The sequence below is a fragment of the Aphelocoma coerulescens genome, chromosome 2 (genome assembly GCF_041296385.1).
Source record: "Aphelocoma coerulescens isolate FSJ_1873_10779 chromosome 2, UR_Acoe_1.0, whole genome shotgun sequence".
In the NCBI taxonomy this organism is placed as follows: Eukaryota; Metazoa; Chordata; class Aves; order Passeriformes; family Corvidae; genus Aphelocoma; species Aphelocoma coerulescens.
Window position 1 is genome coordinate 101,690,403 of NC_091015.1, and position 21,262 is coordinate 101,711,664.

The 21,262-nt window shown below is 41.5% G+C and overlaps 1 protein-coding gene across 2 annotated transcripts in view; it reads right to left on the reverse strand.

Moving 5' to 3' along the window:
• The window catches only part of LPCAT1 (lysophosphatidylcholine acyltransferase 1), a 59,676-nt gene extending 39,033 nt beyond the window's left edge, over positions 1-20,643 (reverse strand). The window contains exons 1-5 of one of the 2 annotated variants that reach the window (XM_069004208.1): positions 20,330-20,597; positions 14,562-14,704; positions 12,826-13,040; positions 3,297-3,409; positions 1,892-1,952 (exon numbers count right to left, since the gene is read on the reverse strand). In XM_069004208.1, the coding sequence (XP_068860309.1) occupies positions 1,892-1,952; positions 3,297-3,409; positions 12,826-13,040; positions 14,562-14,704; positions 20,330-20,446 (649 nt within the window). In that variant the 5' untranslated portion in view covers positions 20,447-20,597. Of the gene's footprint in view, positions 1-1,891; positions 1,953-3,296; positions 3,410-12,825; positions 13,041-14,561; positions 14,705-20,329 lie in introns of both variants that reach the window. The other variant, XM_069004209.1, reaches the window with a different exon arrangement.
• Between the last annotated feature and the right edge of the window lie 619 nt (positions 20,644-21,262).

Here is a 21,262-nt window from a genome sequence, read left to right on the forward strand (position 1 = left end):
TAATGATAAATTGAACTAGAGCTATATTGAACTAGAACTATTATACAGAAGCATTGCTTCAATTCATGTGAAAATTACAGTTCTAATAAATAAACAGCACAAGTTCTATGCCATTTGCTAAGCATTTTCTTGGTTTCTTATACAAAGATTGGGTAAGCATGATAACTATCTTGTCCAAGACTTCTCTCAACATCTCCTTTCTCATGAAGAAATTAAGAGTTTCACTCAAAGTAAGTTATTCTTGACAATTTACTAAGAGCTCACTAACATTCCAATTAAAATTAAGAACCGAATAATTCAAGTACACTGTATTCTTAGCATAACATTTGCTTTACTAAATAACTGTTGAGACATAAAAGGAATATATGTTAATGGAGTATAAACATCTTTAAATGAAGGTGTTCTGAATGGAATCCTTAGGAGGTTTGGAGGCCAGTGGTACCTTCTGCTCTTGAAGAACAGTCTAAGCAACTTCTGAAACAATCCGAAGCTGACAAAAGCTGAGTGGTGGATGACAACACTACCATTTAAACACAAACACAAAGCCAAGAAACGTGTACTAAGAGCAAGGAGTGTAGGCCATGTTAGTAGAATGGAGAAAGGCATCCTGAAAGCAGTAACTTGAATAGAGACCTAAAGTAATGTGATACAAGTGAGGAATTTTGAGGCAAAGGATTTCTGGAAGGCTGGATGGATACAGAAGCCAGGTTTCAGTAGGAAAAGTGAGACAGTCAAGAGGCAGACAGCAGCATGTTCTAGACCAGAGCAGAGGAAGATAGAATGAGAATTTGAGGCAGAACACATGGTGCCTGAAATGTGTGTAGCACAGAGGGAGGGCAGGAAATCAGGGCTTACATGAAGGATTCGGGCAGCTTTCAAAGCTAAAAGGATTCAGGTGGAGAGAGAGGGAGAGTAAAGAGCTAAAGAAGTGGATGTAACCACCATTCATTCATCTAAAAAGGTAAGAGCTGAGTGAAAAGTCTGAGATTCCTTCAGCCAAATGAATCAGTACAAGGAACCACAATGCTGACTCACTGCATGATATTCTAATAGTGATATTTAAATTGCAAGCCAAACAAAATACAAGACACACAGCAAGACCAGAAACTAGGCAGAAAACTAGGAAGAATCAAAAAACACATCCACAGCTGCCTTGCTCACTAAAGCTTCTTCATTGACCATCTCCCTGCCTAATGATAAAGGCATGTTTACATTAAAGGTTGGTGGTTTACTGCAGTACTGGCATTTGTCCCTATGGGAAATGCAGTTTACAGCTGCAGCAATGTTCAGTGTTACACCCTCTAGTAAATCTGATAAGCTAAAAGGGTGATACTACTGAAAAGAGCTTAGAATATGGATGTTACATTAAAATTATAAAAAATGGCAACCTCCACAACAATGTTACATGGGAAACATTTTCGTGTCATCTTCACCAGAATGCAACTCGACAGAAGAGTTAGAGAAGGATCAGCCAGATACAACACAACAAACTATTTCAGGCTGGGCATCCTGAAATAGATACACTATAGAGCTTAAGGTAGCAGAGAGTATTAAATGCTGCATGACAGACCCAAAATAGGAAATGGAGGGGGCAAGAAAAAAAAAGCTAAAAGACACAACCACAAACAAAAACCCAGTAAGAAACATTAGTCCTCCAGCTCATATGCATCTCAGAAGCCAAGAAAAAAATCTGAATTATCTAAATTGTTTTGTTCAATGGTGGAATTACAATCTTCCTGTAGCATCAGAAAATTTATATTCCAATTTCACCCGACTGCAAGATTTTTAACAACTTCTGCAACAGCAAGCAAATTAAAATGCAAGTGGTATTTCAGAAAATGAAGATACAAGAACATTCTGTAGAGAACAGAGAAATGAGCATAATACCTACCAGGTTTGAATGTAATTAGACAGGATCGGTTTGTGCAAGTGCCCTCTGGGAATATCATTATCTTGAAGTAAAAAAAAAAAAGTTGACTTTTAAGAACTATTTCAATGTGAATTTATTTATAAACACATCTTTTCAAAGCTGTCATTAACTGATTACAGCAAAAATGTTCTCAGGGAAAAACAGTTCAGTTAGAGTTAAAAAAAAAATAAATAAATGGCGCCAAAGATGTTAAGTAAAGTTTTACCTTAATAAGAGAAATATTTTTCTTTATCTGTGAATTTGCCTCTTTCTTGCCCTCCAATAATAATTCTATTTACTGGAACTGGGACCAGAAACACTTGTTAAGTATAAGAGCATTTTCACCAAAAGTTTTGGTGCTGGTAAAAATATCATATTCTGTTTTGTACCAGAACAAAATTCCTGCTCCCAGGCTACCTGCTTACAGGCTAAGACATTATTTTCTCTTTGCTATTACTTGGCATGTGCACAGATGTCCAAATGACAGAGACTGAAAATACCTAAACAGAATTCTAAAAAAAAAGCAAAAAAATGCTTAAGTTGAACCAATTCAGCAGAAGAGGGTAGACTCTACAAAAACAAAGCCCCCCCCCCCCCAAATCTGGCCCACTCTGTACTACCTTGCTTTGAAACCTAATGATGAAAGTCATGATGCAAAAGCTATATATCACCTGTCAATTTATTCATAGCTGTTTATAATGTTTTTGAGGTCCAGTATGCAGAGGCATAACCACTGTTAGCAGCAATAATCCCACAAAAAACATACAGTAACCTAATCTCAAAAAAACCACAGGCATGCTTCAAATTTGCAAAATAATCACATGCTTCTAGGAATTTGAGATCTTAAATAGTCATCCCTTCTTTCCCATTATAATGTGCCTTGAAAGAGAGTAAACAGTCACACTTTAGGTACAGAAAAAAACCCTGAGCCACTTATTTATCCATGCTTTCATAATGTGGTTTAATAGAGGTGAGCTCTGGTTATTGGAACATCCAAATTGCTTGGGCTGCCTTGCTCAGTATCACATCTCCAACAATGGCAGTGCCAAAACCTTGCTAACAGCAAGAATACACAATACTTCCCTAGGTATTCTGCTGAGCACTTCATTTTTTTTCTTCTTAGAGGACTTCCTAACCTGCTATGGGGTCTGTCCATTTAGCACCACTTAGGAGCTGTCTACCCATGTACTTACCCAGTTTCCCTTGAAACACAGAGCAACGAGAGCTGAGAATCTTACATTTTATCTTCTGGAAAGAGGGGGTGGGGGAAATTTCACACACACCACCCCAAACCATCTAAAGCCACCCACAATGAAAAAAGCAAACTGCATATCCAAAGCCTGGAAATGCCAAATACCATCTCTCACAGAGTAGCAGAATACGGTACCTGTGGCCATTTACCCTCAGACTGAGCACGTCTCTTTATCTCTTCAACAGTTTTCCTGCGAGAATCCTGGTCTGACCGAGATACAAACACTGGTCGGATATATTTGATCAGAGCTGAAGAAAAGGGAAAACAAAAACAAGCAACCAGCCTTTATTTCCCCTTTGTTTGAAAAACATCTCCCCCCCTCCACTCATCCCCCTATTAGTCCTCTGGACAAAAATTCTGTTAGAAGAACATAACCACTTTACTATATTACACTGCAAAGTCAAATACTCAGCTGAATTATTGCAGTTTTATTGAAATATTTTTGTAAGTTTCTGTAAGGAAAAAAGTTTTCACAGTTTTGGCACTTTGCACTTTTTCAGTTTTTAATAGATCATTACATACAACACAGATAATGTAAAACATGATGGTACATATTATGCACAGTTTTCTGCAACAATGTCTATAGGCCATTTTCTCCTTCCACAAAAATCACAAAATCTATAGCCACTCCCAACTCAGCAAAGCAGCAGGAATCTCCCTGCTATGTAAGTGCTTCCAAAAGACATCCTGTGGGTCAAACTGTCTCTGTCTTTAGAGCTCTTGTCTTCTATGACTTCTCAGCTCCACTAAAGGTACACCAGCAAAGACATTATATACACTGATGTTATTTTTTGTGAAGAATCAGTATCAACAGAAAAAGCATGCTCTTTTTCTCAGTTGTCACTTGTTTGCCAGTTCCTCATACCAGATGAATTAGATCTCAGACATCCTCTTCCTGCCTCAGTGGGAAAACCCTTGTACATAGCCAGACAAAACGAACATGAGCAAAAATCAGAAGTCAATCTACAAAATAATCTCCATGCATGTCTGTCACAAGGACAGCAAAGACAACTTTCAAAATAATAAGAAGCCCATACAGCTCTTTTGCAGTGTCCAAAAGCACTAAAAGAGAAGCACCTTCAAATGTATGCTTCAAGCCTTTATTTAAGCAGGTTGTCTTCAAATACCTTTTAATAATTTTTGTATCATGTAATCTTACCTGAAGGTTCAAGAGTGACTAAACATTAGCTCTCCTACTTGCCCCAAACACAGTTTCCATTTTTCCAGACACTGTGAGAGGAGTTCACTGACACCAATTGTATAATCTGCTTTTGTCAAGGATAGACTTGCTACATTAATGGATCAGCTAGTGCTTAAAGTGTGAAGAAAAAACAGTGTAAGGAATTAGTCCTGTACTCAGCAAAAGCTGCTGGTTCTGGTGTTATCCTACTAAAAGTTTAACCAGCAACTCACCAAAATCCTTCAGTTCTGAAGGTTCTGAGAAACTAATCTGTCAAACCTTACAGCAAGTTCCCAAACATTCAGCCAGCCTCTGAAATATTACTTTTATCCCACAAGTTGCCAAAGCTCAGGAGACAGTGTAACAGAAAAGTTACCTTACTCTTGCACTTTTTCCTACACAGCTGCTCTCAGACAGTATCTATAGAACAACGCTTGTCAGGGGAGCAATCTTTGGCCAGCTGGGATTACTGTCAAGGGAAGGTAAAAACAAACAAAAAAGCCCCAAAACAAATCACAAAAATACTAACACACAAAGAATAGGGGAAAACCCTGACAAACACAGAACAAGCAATAAAAACAAGGGAAATCACACTTGGTATCATAACTGTTTTCTTTTAAGTGATGCTACTTCTGAGTTTGCCCTACTGTTGCAAATTACTATTCCATAGCAAAAACATTATAAAGCAAAGGAAAGCAAAAGATCCAACATCCCCAGCCTTCACTTGGAAGTTTCTTTTACATTAGGCCCAAATGACAGAATTTAGGTTACTTCAGGCCAAGGAATGAGTAAGATAATTCCAGAACTCCAAGGGTCTTTTCTGAGGACATGCTGCAAGCAGGGTCTTATTTATAACACATGAAATTAAGCAAGCAGACAGATTTTTCTTCGGGCAGTGTGACAGAAAACATCAGACTACACTGATGTCATCTGTAGCTGAAAACTGTACAGGCAAATAGTGTGAACCTGGGAGCTTTACTGTTACAACCTTCCCAAAAGCAAGCTACTGCAATGGCACTAAGTTCCAGAGGAACACAAGGCAAGTTACCTTACAAATGACCAGCACCACAAGCAGCAACATACCCCTGTGCAAAGAAAAATAATTATGGTACGCTGAAAGACAGGCAACTGAAATCTTAGCTTCCTATGGATTTGTACTGCCTGTTGAATTAGCCTATTAGGGCAGTTATATTAAGCCTTACTTCCTTAGACATTGGACTAAAAAGCTGACAGAATTATTTTTTTAATATTAAACAACAACTGAAGCTCCTGTGAGACACCAACTATCAGGCCCCTAGTGGTTAAGCCCAACAATTTAAGTGAAATTGAAACTCTCAGTCATCAGCAAAAAGCTGAAAATACACACCAAGAAAAGGCTAACTCTATAGTCTTTTCTTAACCATTTCTGAAAACAGAGCACAAGGCTACACAGACCTTTACTCTCACCACATATATTCATGTTCAGTAAATACACAGAAATCTGAAAATTCAAAGGCTGCACCAAGTCTGTCTGTGCAAAAAAGTCAGGAGCAGGGCCAAAGGTCTGTAAGGAGAAGCTGAGAAACATACCAAATAGGCAGCCAAGATGAGACTGTGGTCGGAAGGCAAGCTGAAACACAAGGAGACAGTACCTAAGGTAGTATGGGATGCAAGGAACAGGCAGGACTGGGGCAAAGTCAGGCCAGGAGCAAATACATAAAAGGCTCCAGACAGCTGGCATACTGCGCAACTAAAGGAAACAAGCAGAACTCTGCACCATGTTCAGTGAACAGAACATAATCATATCCTTCTCTGCTCAGCAACTTAACTGTCCAAGACTGGCTGTAACCAGGTAGTGAAGACCACAGCTCAGGTGCTCAGAGATTCTGAAAAATGTGCTTGCCCAGCTCATCTCACTCCATTAAAGTCAGCCTTGAAATATCAAATCTAGTGGGCAATGACAGACAATCCCTCAATTCACAAAACTGATCTTCCGAGCATCATTATTTCAGCTTATTCTCTAGCAGTGTCAGTCCTATTTCATCTAGTCACTCTCATTCCCAATTTCAGATCATAGAAGGAATCCTGAGGACAGCTGACATGCTGTACTCCACCTTCTTAGGCAGGTGCCTGCAATTTAAATAGTGCTGCCAGTATATCACTAAAACCTCTGCCTTGCAGGGCAGCCAGAATGCCACAGATACTCTAACCAACTGAAAATTGCTCAAAACAGTTTGTTTTTTTTTTTAAGAGAGCCTGCAAAAACTCAGTATTGCTTTAATTAATTGCAGGGTGGCAGCTCCAACTGATTTCAGAACTGTAACTCCCACACAATCAATTTCAGCACCAGCTCAATGCATAAACAAAACCCACTTTTTTTCCATGATAAGCTGAACACATACAGTTGGGTGCCACTAAACTTCTTAGGACAGCAGCGGGGAAAAAAAATTATTTCACCTCTCTATTTGCAGGCAAATGTGCGTGAGGAAACCTTGTTTTGATTCAAGACACAAAGTGCTGTATACACACAACAGCAGAAAGTATTGTAGCAAACCATTTATACTGGCAACATCACCACTGGCTCTACAAGGCACCAGAGAACACAAAAAGCTATGGAATAGCAACGTGGCACTACATACAATTCTTCTAAGATGTATCCATATACACATTTTTGAGTGGGCAGTTACATTTTCCCCACTGTAGAATCAGCAACAAACAAAGCAACAGCAGCAAAAGTAGAGAATGCTGAAGCTGAGGGTTTCACTTGGCCTCTCTCCCAAACAACGCAAATCCCCATCACTACACTCCCCTGACACTCTAAAGGAATCCTACAGAGGCAGCACAACTGGCTCTGCTTGCCTTTAACATGGAGGTAAGCTGTACAAGCAGCCTGCAGTGGGATATCCATTTACAGCATTTACTCCTCATTTTTTTTCTAGTATGGAAAAAATGCAATTATTTTGCTGACTGCAGTTGCCATCTTGTGCATTTTATATTTAGGGGTACAAAACTCTAAAGGCTGAAAAGTGCCATCTTGGGCTGAGTTTTCAAGAGTTGCCTTACTCAAATGTACATACAAGGTTCTGAACTCACAACTTTTCTAACAAAGTAACGTCTACTATGAAAACTGCTCTTTCCTGTAGAGAAAAGAGGAAAAGAAATCTGCGAGAGGTTCAAAATTGTTCTGAAAGTTATAGGGGGAAAAAACATTAAGGTTCCAGATTACAATTACTTCCTGTGTATTTGGATATAGACCTTAAAAATGGAAAAACTCAAGAACACACACACCAAATAAACAAAGTTGTACCAATGCACAAAACTCAATTCAACCAAAATTAGGATCTTTTCCACTTGGAATTACACTGTTCTTACAGAAGAAGTGTTATTATAGCCATGATATTCTACAAGAGATTTGTAAAGCTGGTGATAGTAACGTACTAGAGCAACAACCATACACAGAAATATATACTTATTTGACTCAAGTCTGAACCAACCACTGAAGATAAATGTATGTCAAGAACAACTTCTCCAAGTTTTACTAGAAGTTTAGCAGATGGACCACCTGACAGAAGACATACCAAGTACTCATGGGACAGAGGCAGTATTAATGGGAAAGTTCTCCTCCCTACTTCCAAAGAGAAAGGCAGGAAACAATGCAGCCCATAGGACAAAGAAAGGTCAGTAGTTGGAAATAATCAGTGTCCTCTTTAGCTTTAACAGAAGTAAACTCTGTGGTATTTGGGTTGGTCTTTCAAAATGGGAACTATTTCCTTAAGGACTTCTTGAGGGACAGAGACTTTGCTTGTATCTCAGATTGCTGTTTGCTCTCACACGTGCAGTAGCTGTATGAGGGCATGAGTCTATGTTTTAGCTTTCTGCTGCCAGTCTAAAAAGTAAAGCAGGCAGAAGCATTGGTTTGAAGGTTTCCTATATACTGCACTTTGTAACTTCAAAAAATGATATTAACTAGTAATGGTGGTTGAGGCATTCCAGCAGCAGTTTAAATGAGAAATAATTTTTACAGAATTTTCCAGGACTCCAAGCCAAATGATAAACACACACCTATAATACACAGGTGACAATGCAAGTATCTTGGGTCTCTCCGAGAGAGCTTCTGTGAGGACCAAAATCTTGCAGGACCATCTGGGGGCCCAGAGTCAGAAGGAAACATTAAATTTTGAAACACAGGGTTTTAAAGGAGAAGATGAAATGGATAACATGAAATGGCAACAACTTCAACATGCTTCTCAGAAATGGGGAGCTCAAGTGTGTACTCAAGGCGGGCTACAACGCCAACGTAGAGTAAGACATTGGCATTCAACCTGGTGACCTCAGCGTTTAAGCTGCTGATTTACAGTGTATAAAAGAGAAGAAACCTGTGATGCCTTCACCTTAGAGCAGGTTTTTCCATAAGGAGTTTAAGGACCGTTTTAGTGAATCGCAGAAGTGCGAGATTCTCACTGAAGAACTATGGGTCCACCACAGGTCTCTTCCTCTTGTGCTTTGGAAGGGGTGGGGGGGCACTTGGGATGCAGAACTAAAAGATTAGGTTGCACAACAGAGCTGGTGGGTAATTTGGCACCTTTTAAGTTTTGAGATGAAAAAATACCCAGCTACCTAAGCATAAATACTTTCCCCTGAGTTATTTATTCTCATCTTTTAGTCATGATACTTGAGAAAGGCCAATAATGCACTTTAAAAAAATGAGCTTGAACAAAAACTCACGAGTTTACTAGATGTGGAAAAAACCACCTACAACAGAATTGATAGTTTTATAGCACTGTATGATCCTCCCTTTATAGGTCTGTTGTGTTCTGCCAAACACAAATTACCTCCTTCCCCTTTATAAACCTAAGGTAACATATCATCCTGTACATTTCACAGGTACCAACTCCCTCTCCTTTTCAGAGAGTGGTGTTAGAGATGTTGAGAAGTTGCCTAAAGTTTAAATTAGCTTTTCAATTAAATTTAGTTTCTAAAAGTTCAGACTGAAAATGTTCAAATCATAAAAGCGGTCCAACAAAGTCCACATCAATTCATATTTACTGATAAATCCCTTTTCCTTCTTACTGAAGCATTTCTGCAGCAGGACCCACCATCTCAGCAATGAAAAATTACTTTTATCCAGGGTGCTTCAACAGTCAAAAATAAGACAGTGAAGTGTAACTATCCAGAATTTATGCACAAACTTTGTCCTGACTTGAAGTGGGATTCAACAGACAAAATGGGAAAGAGTACAGATCTGTACTGATAAATTTATCTGACTTCTTCAGCCCATGTAAGGTATAACAGACTCCTACACGTCGTTTTCCTGCTCTAAGACTTGAGGGGTCCAGCAAAGTTCACATCTCCAGTCTACCAAAACTCTGGAAAGTCATTGTGTAGAAACATACATCTTCCTTCAGCATCATGACATATGCCATCTGTTTGGCATTCTCTACTTTCCAGATACTGATTTTTTTTTTTTGGATGATTGCTGAAATATCCTTTATATTTGGGCAAGCAGTTCCTCCCCAGAGTTTGTTAACCTTGTGTGTGTGCCAAGTGGATAATTTTCCTCACTACTGACCACTGACTGAAGAGTTCATAACCAAAGAGCATTTTTAAATCCGGTTTTCTTTGTTTTCCTAAAAAGGATGAAGATCTCTGTAAGAATCACAAGACTTAAGCCTGCTTCTGAAATGGGACTTTGCAAACCAGGAGAGCTGCCTTTGCAAACTAGCAGCACTGCCTTCAAGTTAGAAAGCAATAAAACACTCATACACAAACATACAGTTGTGGAATACTTCCAATCCCATAAAAATCAGGCTTTTAATCATCTGGACTTTCAAGTGGATCAGAAGCTTAATATTCCACGACTGGCAAACTAAAGGTACAATAACATAGGCAGCTGTTCCAGAAACCCATTAAAATACTTGCAGAACCAATCTTGGTAACCATTTAGCAATCAGATCATTTTGTGCCTGCTAAAGCACTTGATCCCTGTGGTATATAATGTACAATGTCCCAATAAACACTGTCATTACATCAAAAAGCCAATTTATTTATATCATACTTCAATATATTGGATGAGGATGTACTTTTCACCCAAAGTCCTCATCCTTGGAAATTATGTTTAAATTTCCTATGCCACTTCATTTTTTACATTTTCAGGTCTGCTCAGATAGTTAAATGATAGTACTTTACTCAAAGCTTCCCAGAAGATTCAGAACAACCATTAACAAAAGACTCAAGAGATAAAAAGGTTAGGATTATCAGTGACTGGCTCCAAAACCTTGCAGAAGATGGTATAACAAGTTTGCAAGACTTAGAAAACTGAAGAACACAACACAATTCTGACCTCTCTGGGATAAATTCTGGATGAATGTCTATCTAGAGTGTTGACAATTCACCAGGCAATCCAATAAAAACATGAGCACATTATTATTAAGCATAACAGAAATATCAGTGGTCCAATAACATGAAATATATTTTATGTGTGTGCATGTAGAGAGGTGTAAAAAACATAGGGATTAAAATGCTAGATCAAAGAAGGAAAGGATAGAGCTATCTGCTTCAGGGAAAACTTCTTTCAAAGAAGTAGAAGAGATAAATCACAACTTTACTGGAAAGTTCTCACTAATTTTTAAGTCAAACTAATCAATACAGTGATTACTACCTCTCTGTTAAGGTCCATTTACTTAAATAACACAAACTGCTGTAATTAATGTTGCTCATATGAAAGTCCACCCTTAAAAACAAAAAAGATTTTTGAACTCTGAATCGCAGTTATGACCTTTGGTATGCCTCACTTCTGTGGCATTTTTGTGAACTCTTCACAAGTGACAACATAACTTTTGTGGCTGCAAGCATAAAGTGAATGCAGCCACATTAGACAAAACATTCATTTATTTGACTGCACTGTACATTCCAGTAATACTCCATCAAATCACTACATGTTCTCTTTTTCTGTAACTGGTTATACTCCCACGTAACCTAAATGAAGTGAATAATTTTTAAAATGTATTGTAGGAAGTCTAGAGTTTTGATGGAGTCCTGTAAAAGTTACCTCAAAATTAAATTATGTACTTACAGAATACTTTGAACTACTCAATACGCATTACTTGTGTTACATTCCCTGGAACTACAACCTCCACATCCCTAGAGATTGTTCTGGTTCCCACTGAATCTACTGTGTGGGATAGTCAAGTAGCCCTTGTAGCATTCTGTCAAATGCCATCCTGCCATTTCATCAAATTGCAGTAACACAACATGGACTGGAGCTACCTCATTTAATCTGGGTGCTCCAGACAGACTACCTTCAAGTCAAAGGGAGTTCTACACAGACTCTTTTTATTTTGCTGAGCCAACAATTATTAAACAGTCAACTGAGTGACCTGAGAAAGAAGATACATCAGCCCCTGCTTCTATGTCTGGACTGCTCCTAAGGCCCAAGCTGGCCTGGATACACCTATGCTGTACAGGACTGCCAACATACTGTCTCACAACAGTATCTTCTTTCAGTACTGAACAAGGGAGTTGAGTTTCTCTTTGTTTTCACACTATGCTTGTTTGCATACAGTTGTTTTCAAAAACACATACCTGTCTGCACCCTTTTTCTTTTTGTTCAAAGCATCTATTCATTTTTATATTTTTTTCACTGTCACAAATTTCCAAACTCCATTAGTAAGATACTCAAGGAAATTAAGATACAACTACAAATCTGGCCTGAGCTTTAACTCATACAGGCAGACCCTTACATGAAGATTCCTTAAATGAAACTTCCATATCTAACCACTCACCCTTTGTGGCCATGTCTCAGCTTCTGGTGCATGAATATCACCTTAAAAATATATTGTCTAACTAAATTTTAGAAGGATGTCCAACAGCCTGATTCCATTTAGCTGCAAAGGAACTCAAAGCTTTTGTTTATACTTTTAAATTGAAGAATCCTACCCATAGCCAAAGTAAAATCTTTTGTCACTTTCATATTACCCATAAAAATCTACACAATGAGACATGGTAGTATTCTTTGAACTTTGCTGGTTGCTAGACACAAGATAGTGGTTTCTCCAAAATGCTTCCACACAGACTTTGGTTAGAAATCTACAAGCTGAAAAGCTTACACAATTTTTTTCCTATCACAACTGCACCAAAAATTACAGGTGTCTCTCAAACATTTGGGTAGAACTTACACTAATAATTCCAAAGATAGTATTCAAGCACTACTGACTCAGGCATCTGCTTTTCTCATGACTAAACCCAAGTGCACAACAATCTGTTCTTGCTCATCTCTCACACTCTGCCTGAAACAAACTTATTGATGTGTGAAGGATTAGCAGCACTCCCTCAAGGCAGGGTAGCATTCAGAGCACACAACATTCCTAAAACACATTTCTGGGAGGGCACCACCATATATTATAGCAAAACTCCCCTTGTGTTTCAGTCCTTCTCATACCCACCCAGTGAACTTCCTAATCAATAATTTTTAATTGATCTTTAAAAAGTAAGTATCTACCAACTTACTTCCCCAAACAGGAATATCTTTGCTTTCTGCTTTCATCACAATGGAGGCAAAGGTCATAGTTACTGGAATGGCATCGAAGTAGGAAGAATGGGGAGCCACTGTTAATATTGCTGCTTCTGCTGGCAACGCCCGTCTGCCTTTCACATTTATCCAGTGGAATCCACCAGCAAGCCACATCATCCTCATTATTGCTTTCAGCAAAATATCCACTATCCTGTAAAGAGTTGGGAAAACAGTTATGTCGCCACAGGAACACCTTAAAATAATGAAAAAAAAAACATTACATGCATGACAAAAGTTCAGATAGGATATGATGCTTAAAACAGAGCTGGAACACTGCACACACTTTGTTTCTCTCTTTCTTGGCTGATTTAAAACCACTTTCAAGGTAAGATGCTGTTTAATTTCATTTTATACCTGAACATTAATTCATTTTAGTCTCCAAGATTGGCATTTAGTTCATCATTAATTTTTACTCAGACTATGACCGTTAAGTTTCTTCTACACAATGCCTAAAAAAGTTTTCTAGTAAAACCTTAGAAAGCTCTAATAAATTGACTCCTGAAATATGCTATTAGGATATTGCTAGAATGCATTTACCATAATTCTTGGTTTCAAGTTTACCCAAACAAAACAGGGGAGAAACGTGGGGCAGAGATTCTCAAATACAGGAATGCCTAAATAATACATATGGGAGCTCTGGAAATATTTTACTTTCTTCCCTTTTGCCCATCTCCTCCTAAAGTGGTTTGGATTTTTGTTTCTTGTGGATTTTTTTTTTTTTTTTTGCTGGGGTGGGAAAGATTATTGGTCTTTGTCTGGTTTTTTAAACTGTCTGACAGTCATGAAAAAAAACTTTGAACCAACAGAGTACAAAAATCAAACACCACAAATGGTAACACTTATAGGGATTGGAGGCTGAAGAGCAGGGTAACACTGGAAATTGGATTACATGGGGAAGGGAAAATCTAAAAAGATTCAAAATGACTGTATGCAAAACTGAAGGCAGCCAATTATTCCATTAGTTATTGTATTGATATCACTCCAAATGAAATGTAAAGTGACAAGCCTCTGTGGTTCTCAACCTCCTTCCCTCATGTAATGCAAAACACAATCAGCTTCCTTCATGTTAGTGCCAGCTCCTAATTTTAAAGTTGTCTACAGAAGAGGAGATATACCCTTCCTTTCCTGCTCCTCAAATGGCAGTCTTCATGGATGGGAGGACACTATCTTACATTCTACCTCAATTAGCATTGCAATATCAAAGCAACCACAGACTTTTAATAAGCACCAAAGTATGGGGCAAGCCCCCAGAGAATCAACACAAGTTTTGTCAGTTCATTATGGGGCAGAAAACAATGGGGTGAAGCAGTTTAAAACAACAGTTTAGAATATGAAATCTGGGCACATTCCACAGAGTCAATCTTCATAACCAAAAGTTGACATTACAGGAATAAATGCAATTGAAGATGCCACAACAAAGCTTCATGCTACATCCTCAATAAAGGTAAGAAGCCAGAGATTACCAGTATAATTCTTGGATCACCTGGTAAATCAAAGAGTTATGGCATTCCTAGTTTCCCACCTGAGGAAAGTGTTTAACAATTTTTATATTTTTCTTTTGAAGAGAGAAGAAGATCTCTGAGACAGGTAAAAGGTATCTGCCATCTCCTCTATTTTAAAGTGCTGAACTGTATAATGATTCTCTTAGTATTTCACCACATCAGTGACTCACTTTCGCCACCAGGAGAGGGGCTTTTCAAGCTCCTGCTCGTCAGATCCCATTGAAGCAATGAACGCAAAAGGCCAGGCCAGCAACATCATAAAAGCAGCAAAAAAGAGTCGGATAGGAAACAGAGTCAAGGTCATGAAGGCAATCTGCAAAATAATAATAATAAAAAAAGCATTATTCTAACACAATCTCAGACTGAAAAGGTCAGTGATTCCTAGAAACTGATACCAGTTCTTAACTTAAAAATATCTAATAGTAGAAACAGCAGAATACAATTCAATTCCAGATATGCCAGATAAGATTTAAAAAAGCACACTTTTCAACACCACAATAGCTGGGCAAGGATGAGTAACGAGGCATAAGGTGCTGTCTCATGTTGTGCTTAATCTGACGCATCTCCAGGCTGCTGTGGAAAGCTTAATTCATATTCTTCTCTTCCCTGATGCAGATCTAGTCATCATGCAGCTCAGTTTCCACTTCCTCTCACTTCCCAAAACAGCTCAACAACCATCTCACTCTGTAGGTGCACAAATCTGTAAATCTAGGGAACACACAGCAGGAGAAAAGCCCAAGATACCACTTTCAAGCCCTAAACTACCAGCCCACTGCAGTTGGATTTTACAGTGATGGTTCAGACTGGCACTATCATCTTGTAACAACCATGATCTCACTCTCCAGAAGAAGATTCCAGTCCCTGTGTAGACTCCTTCAGTTTGCAGAAGTGACAGAAAAAGGAGTATTTTTTTCCCTTAGAAAGGCTAGTTTCCCAAATGAACCAGTAAAACTTCCCACACTACAATGGTCAGATGAGCACCAAAGTTACACCAACTCACACAACTCTGCATCCACTAACAAGACCACCACGTCTGGCAGCAAACAGAGGAGCATTCTGGAGATGAGAGCAGCTGCCTTCTAAGTTTGTAAAATGAGAAGGACCAGCCACTAAAAAATAAGGGAAACAAAATGCAGGTGAGGACACAGACCTTTGGAATTCATGACTTCTCCATCCCTCCCTCCCACTCCTCCAAGTCTTCTCCTACTCCAGGGCAAAGCTGAACGGCGGGTGATTGGTAGTGAGGTGTCCCATCCCTTGACTCTCTGTACCAATCCTTTGTACCAAAGGACCAAAGGTACTATGGTACCTTTGGTGCCATAATTTTAGTCACAGAATGGAAGCAGAAGTTGCATCCATAATTTCATGAAAGATGCCATAAATGTGCTGAAAAGCCCTCTTGATCTTCCAGAGACAGCAGGCATGGTAATGGCCAGCAAGAAGCAAATGCACCAGATGTACAGGGTCTGGCTGTGACACCAGCCCCTTATTAGCAGGTAGTAGGTCATCTGTTCACACAAGAAATTTGGTAGGAGAGAAAAATATGTCTACCTCCTGAAGAAAGTTAGGAATCAAGAAAGACACTGACATTTGAAAAGTAGTTCAGTCTATACCTTAGCTGGGAAGATGTTCAGACATCTTTGCAGGTAAGAAAGCTTCTATCCTGTAAAACCTATGTACAGCAATAGCGTCAGTGTCAGACAGAAAAAGGAGAAGATCTTGTCCCCACCAGCCACTGTCAGAGGTCAGAATGCAGGAGACACACACTGGCTCTGACCTTATGTAGACGCTATTTCGGTGATCACATTCCTACATATTTGGGATGTTCACAGAGATGTCTTCTATTAAAATTAAAAATTCTGTTTGGCAGTAAGTCAGATGTAAACACCTGTGCTTTGAGATACATTTAAAAACCCCTAAAGGCCCACCCAGAGTTGTACTTGAGGGGTTCAGCTCATGACCAAAGAAATTTCAAGAGGGGGTTGACTGCAGCTTATTTAACACTCGCTGGTCTACAGCATTCAACTTAGTTTCTCAGAAGCTGCACTGTATACTGTGAAAGACCCATGGACAGCTTGTAATGGAAGGCTGCCCTGGGACACTGATCTCCATTCTTCCATCAGAAGGTCTTAAATTGGGTGAAAGGCAAGTCACTTAAACTAAATAGGTATCATATGTTCTCCTTGTTTAGGGAGACTGCATTCAGATTTAAGTATGGCCTCACAATGAAGGTATAAAATATGAACTCAAATTCCAAGTTCTCCACAATATCTAGTCCTACTTATCTAAGCACTGAACAAGAGAATCACAGAGTACCTTTGTTTCTACTTCTCTAGGTCTGCTTCTTGTCTTGAAATCCACTATCATAGCTCTCACGCACAGGGGAGCTGAAAAAATGCAACCTGGAAATTAGCAATACAGTGAGAAACATCACTGAAAACCATTTATTCACAACAAAGTTTCCAGGACTTGTTTCAAAGTAGTGGTCACATACTGAGAAAAGAAAATACTATTTGACATGGTAGAGGTTTTGATTTTTCTCTCACACATATCAGATAGAGATTACATCTTGCCCCACACTTGTACTTCCTCACTATTATCATCCCTATAGCTCAACTCACCAAAGACAGCAGTGAAGGAGCTAGGAATTCATTCCTCAACAATTCTCTTACCCACCTTCCCACTGCAAGTTCCCCAACAGACACATTCATGGAGATAAACACAGGAGGAGAAATTTTCCTGTGCAGCTAAGCCAATCTAACAGATCACTGCTGTGAAAGAGTGGTCCTGTTCACTCTCTCCTCAATCCTCCCCTTGAGTCAGCTCTAGCATTATGTGAGCTAGCAATGAGCCAATATAGCTCATTAGTGAGAAAAAACACAACCATCCCAGCAAAAGAAAATAATCAGAACACAGAAAAAACACAATGATATGCTGGCTTAATGAGCCAAATCAGCTCACCAAGGCATCAAATGAACACCAGTACTGGTGAAATAAAAGGGCCAGAAACACTGGAAGAAAAGAAAATGTCACTGTATTGTGTTTTGAAGTAGCAGGGAAAAAAGCTACAGATGCTTAGTGACAGCTCCAGTAATGCTTCTACCTGTTCTGAAGTGGTAACAAGAATCAAGAGCTTGAACTTACATGACAGGTAAGACATTAGTGTGAAGACATTAGTATGAACAAAATCCATGCTTAATAAAATCATGTCTGTCTTTCTCACAGAAAGAATATTTTTATTATAGTACTGAAATAAAACAGGTAGCTCCAAGAATGACTCCTACAGTCACCCTCAGATCAGAGTAAAATAGCCATCATTTCTACTGATGAGACTCAGTTCTGAAGCAGGCTTACGCTCCTGTAATCTCCCAGTCTTCGTAATGTCAGTGAACAGTTCCTTGACAGCCAAATGGATTTCTTTTTGCTGTTGCTCTTCCTCCTTGTGTTTGTTCTACCCTCTGCACTTTCTACCTTTCTTTCACTCCACAGTCTCGGGCTGGAACATGCTAAAAGGCCTCTACTTTTGAGCTGCATTCATGAATAAAAAAGCTAATCTAACCTCTCGCAGACTGCAGGACGAGGTTGCAGCGAAGATAATGCGGCTATCTGGCAGACCATCAGCAACAGACAACAGACCACCGGACAAAGCAGTCTTGTCTCCCAGTCCCCTGGGCTCCCTACCTCTTGTACCTACATTCCTAACCTTCCTCAATAGACTGTGCAACCCCAGAAACCCCCGTTAGATTCACAGGACAGACAGAAAAGCCTGTGACACAATACGTGCCTATAGCTGAACAAGAAGTGAGTTCAGCTGCAATAGTTCACACCGAGCCCTCCGCAGCTGTCCAGGGCTGTAGGGGAGAGAATGCACACTTCTGTAATTCACCTGGAGGACATTTCTTCTCAAGAGGAGCAGTTTCACAGCTCTGCTTTAACCGCTTCTGTCTCAAGCACAACTTTTCATCAGTGAAGAGGCTAGAAAAGTATGACTAAGGCAAAGAAAAAAAATTTACCATAGTTCCATATGCCAGCTTATGGGCTTTTCCCCACATAAAACTGCAACAGTAAGACTGATGGGAGGTTGGGTTAAAGAACTCTGTGCCACTGTGTATCAGTGAAAGACTGCTCGCTTAAAAAGTGAGTCTGAGACACAGTCTTTGGTGAGGAGGCTGTTCCTTTGGCCTGTGTGCGGTGACAAACCACAGAAGTTTAAACACGTGTCCTCATCTTCACTGAAAACAACAAATCCTTGAAATCCATTGGCAAAACTCACATCTCACACCTATGTACAGGGCAGGTGTGTTCTACACACACAGAAGGCAGGTGTGTTCTACAGCCAGTCACTTCTCTGATGAAGCACCTCAAGGTCTGTCAGGACTAACATCAGATCAGCAAGGCTAGTAGCTCCTATGAGACTCAAGACTGCAAAAACTGTAAAACAGAGTCTGCTCTCCTTTCCTACCAGTATTTTAAAAATTTCTTATAAATAACCAAGCAGAAAGCAACATTAATTGTTATAACTGGAGACAATCCTAGTCCATGTGAACATGTGTTATCTTTGCTTCACTCTGCTCCCTGAAAGACTTCTACCTCATTAATCGCATATTAACCATGACTTCAGGAACAAAGTACATGGAAAGGAAATCTTTGCAACTATGCAATTTATTGAGGAAGCCCTAGATATAAACTAAATTAGGCAAATGACACAAACATTTTCTCCCTCTTCTGGCTCAAGCAACAATTTATCAATAACCACTGAATACATACTGGGCAACTTAATTAAAAAGTAGAAATTTTTTCTGATGGAGTCTACTACGAACTTTTGAGCTGCCAAATACGTAACAGGCAGCACATTCCGATGTTTTTTAAGTCAGGCCATACATATCTTGTGTTAAGTATCTGGACAGCAACGGGGCGGTGGAACAACGAACTTCACTCAGAATGCAATTAAATCAAAGCTGGATCTAAAGCGCCTTGACCCAAGAGGCTCAGTACTAGTGGATCATAATTTCCAGTATTAACAGGTACCGAAGACTGTTAGGCTCCCAAAACAACAGCTTCAAAAAAGCTGAAGTGATGTGATGGAAGTGGCAGAAATGGCCAGCCTCTCATTAGGTGAGCCTCTGACGGTATTTCTTCCTCCAGCAAGCGACCCAGATCTTACCGAAAGCCTAAGACAAGGACCATGCCCTCTGAATACCCAACCACTTAACTTCTCACTGTGCGAGGAGACGCAGCGGCACGGAGGGGGAAGAAAAGAAAACCAAAACTAAACAATGAAATAAAAAGCCACGCAACTGCAAATTTGCATTTTAATACTGCTTCCTGTAGTCTCACCGCTACCTGCACAATACCGAAATTACGCCGCAGGGACTATTTACCCAGGGGCCAAACTTCGGCTGCACGGGATGTCTCGGCCCAGGTTAATCCCTACCTTGACGCTGCTAAAGAGTGGCTCCGCAGGGCTGCTCCCCCGCCACCCATGAAAGAAAACCACAAAAAAACAACAAAACAAAAAGAAACCCCAAAACCCAGAAAAACGAAAAAAACTCCCAAATCTCAAAATGCCTACACAACCTATTAAAAATACCCCAAACAAAACAAAAAAAAAAACCCCACCAACAGCTTTTCTTCCCTTGAAGAAGGCGATGGAGCACAAGTTGAGGCGCACGCCCTGCGAGCGCCGGGCGCTACAGCATCACGGCCGCCCCCATCCCCCCGCCCGCCCGGCCCGGGCACGGCCGCCCCCGGCAGCCGCCTCGCACACGCCCGGCACCGCTGCCCCGGCTCTGCCCGGCACCGCCGGCTCACAAAGCCCCGGCAGCGCGGAGCCCCCGCCCGCCGCAGGACGCGGCCCGGCAGCCGGTGCGCCGCGGGGGACGCGCGGAAGGAGGCGGCGGCGGCGAGGAAGGGGGGCCCGGTGGCCGCACGCCCCTACCTTGGCTTTCTCCAGGGGGCTGAAGCGCAGCTGGTGCACGAAGGGGCTCCGCGGCGGCGGCCCGCGCTCCCGGCTGCCGCCCGCGCAGCATCCCCGGCCGCGGCTGCTCAACTTCATGGCGGGGCAGGACAGCGGGCGGGCCCGGGGCAGGAGAGGGCGCGGGCGCTGCGCGGCGGCCGCCGGTCCCGGGTAGCGGCGGGAGCGAGCGCGGAGCGCGGGCGGCACTGGCGGCCGGAGCGCTCCCCGCTGAACGCCGGCCCCCGCCCTCCCGGCCGGCCGCGCATGCGCCCTGCGCGCCGGCTACAGCGGCTCGGCTGCGCGCCGGTTTCCGCGTCGGGTGGGAATGGGAAGCGGCGGCGGGGTGGGCGCGCACCCTCCCACCCTCCTTCCCTCCGCCCACCTACCCACCCTCGGAGCGTCCCCCTCGGGCATGCCGGGAGCGCGGCCCCGCCCGGCGGCGTGAGGGGCACCGCCCGCCCGCTGCCGGTGGGCCGTGCCGGCGCCGCATCCCCGCGGGAGAACGGGAGTGTGGTGGGGGTGGCCGCGGGGACCTGCTGTCAGCGCCGCGCAGGTGCTGGCACCTCGCTCGAAGCCCGGAACGGGGGTTCCGCTGGGCGTGCGGTAGCGGAGAGGAATTTGGAAAAAAAGGGGAACGAGAAGGGGCGAGGGGAGTCGCTCAGGGCCGGAGATGGGTGTTAGGTTGCCGCAGCGGTAACGGAGCGCGCGTCGGTGGTGCTGGGTGAGCATCGCCGCCGTACCTGGGAGAAGCCAGGTGTTGTGCTGGCGTCACGTGTCTGGGATTGGTGAGGTCCATGGAGAAACCTCTGTTCCAAGCAAACCTAGACAGTTTTTAATGAAGTCTGGCTAATTTGCGCCATGGGATCTTGACAGAGTTGGCTGAGGAAGTAGCTAAGTTTGGGGTTTAATAAATCT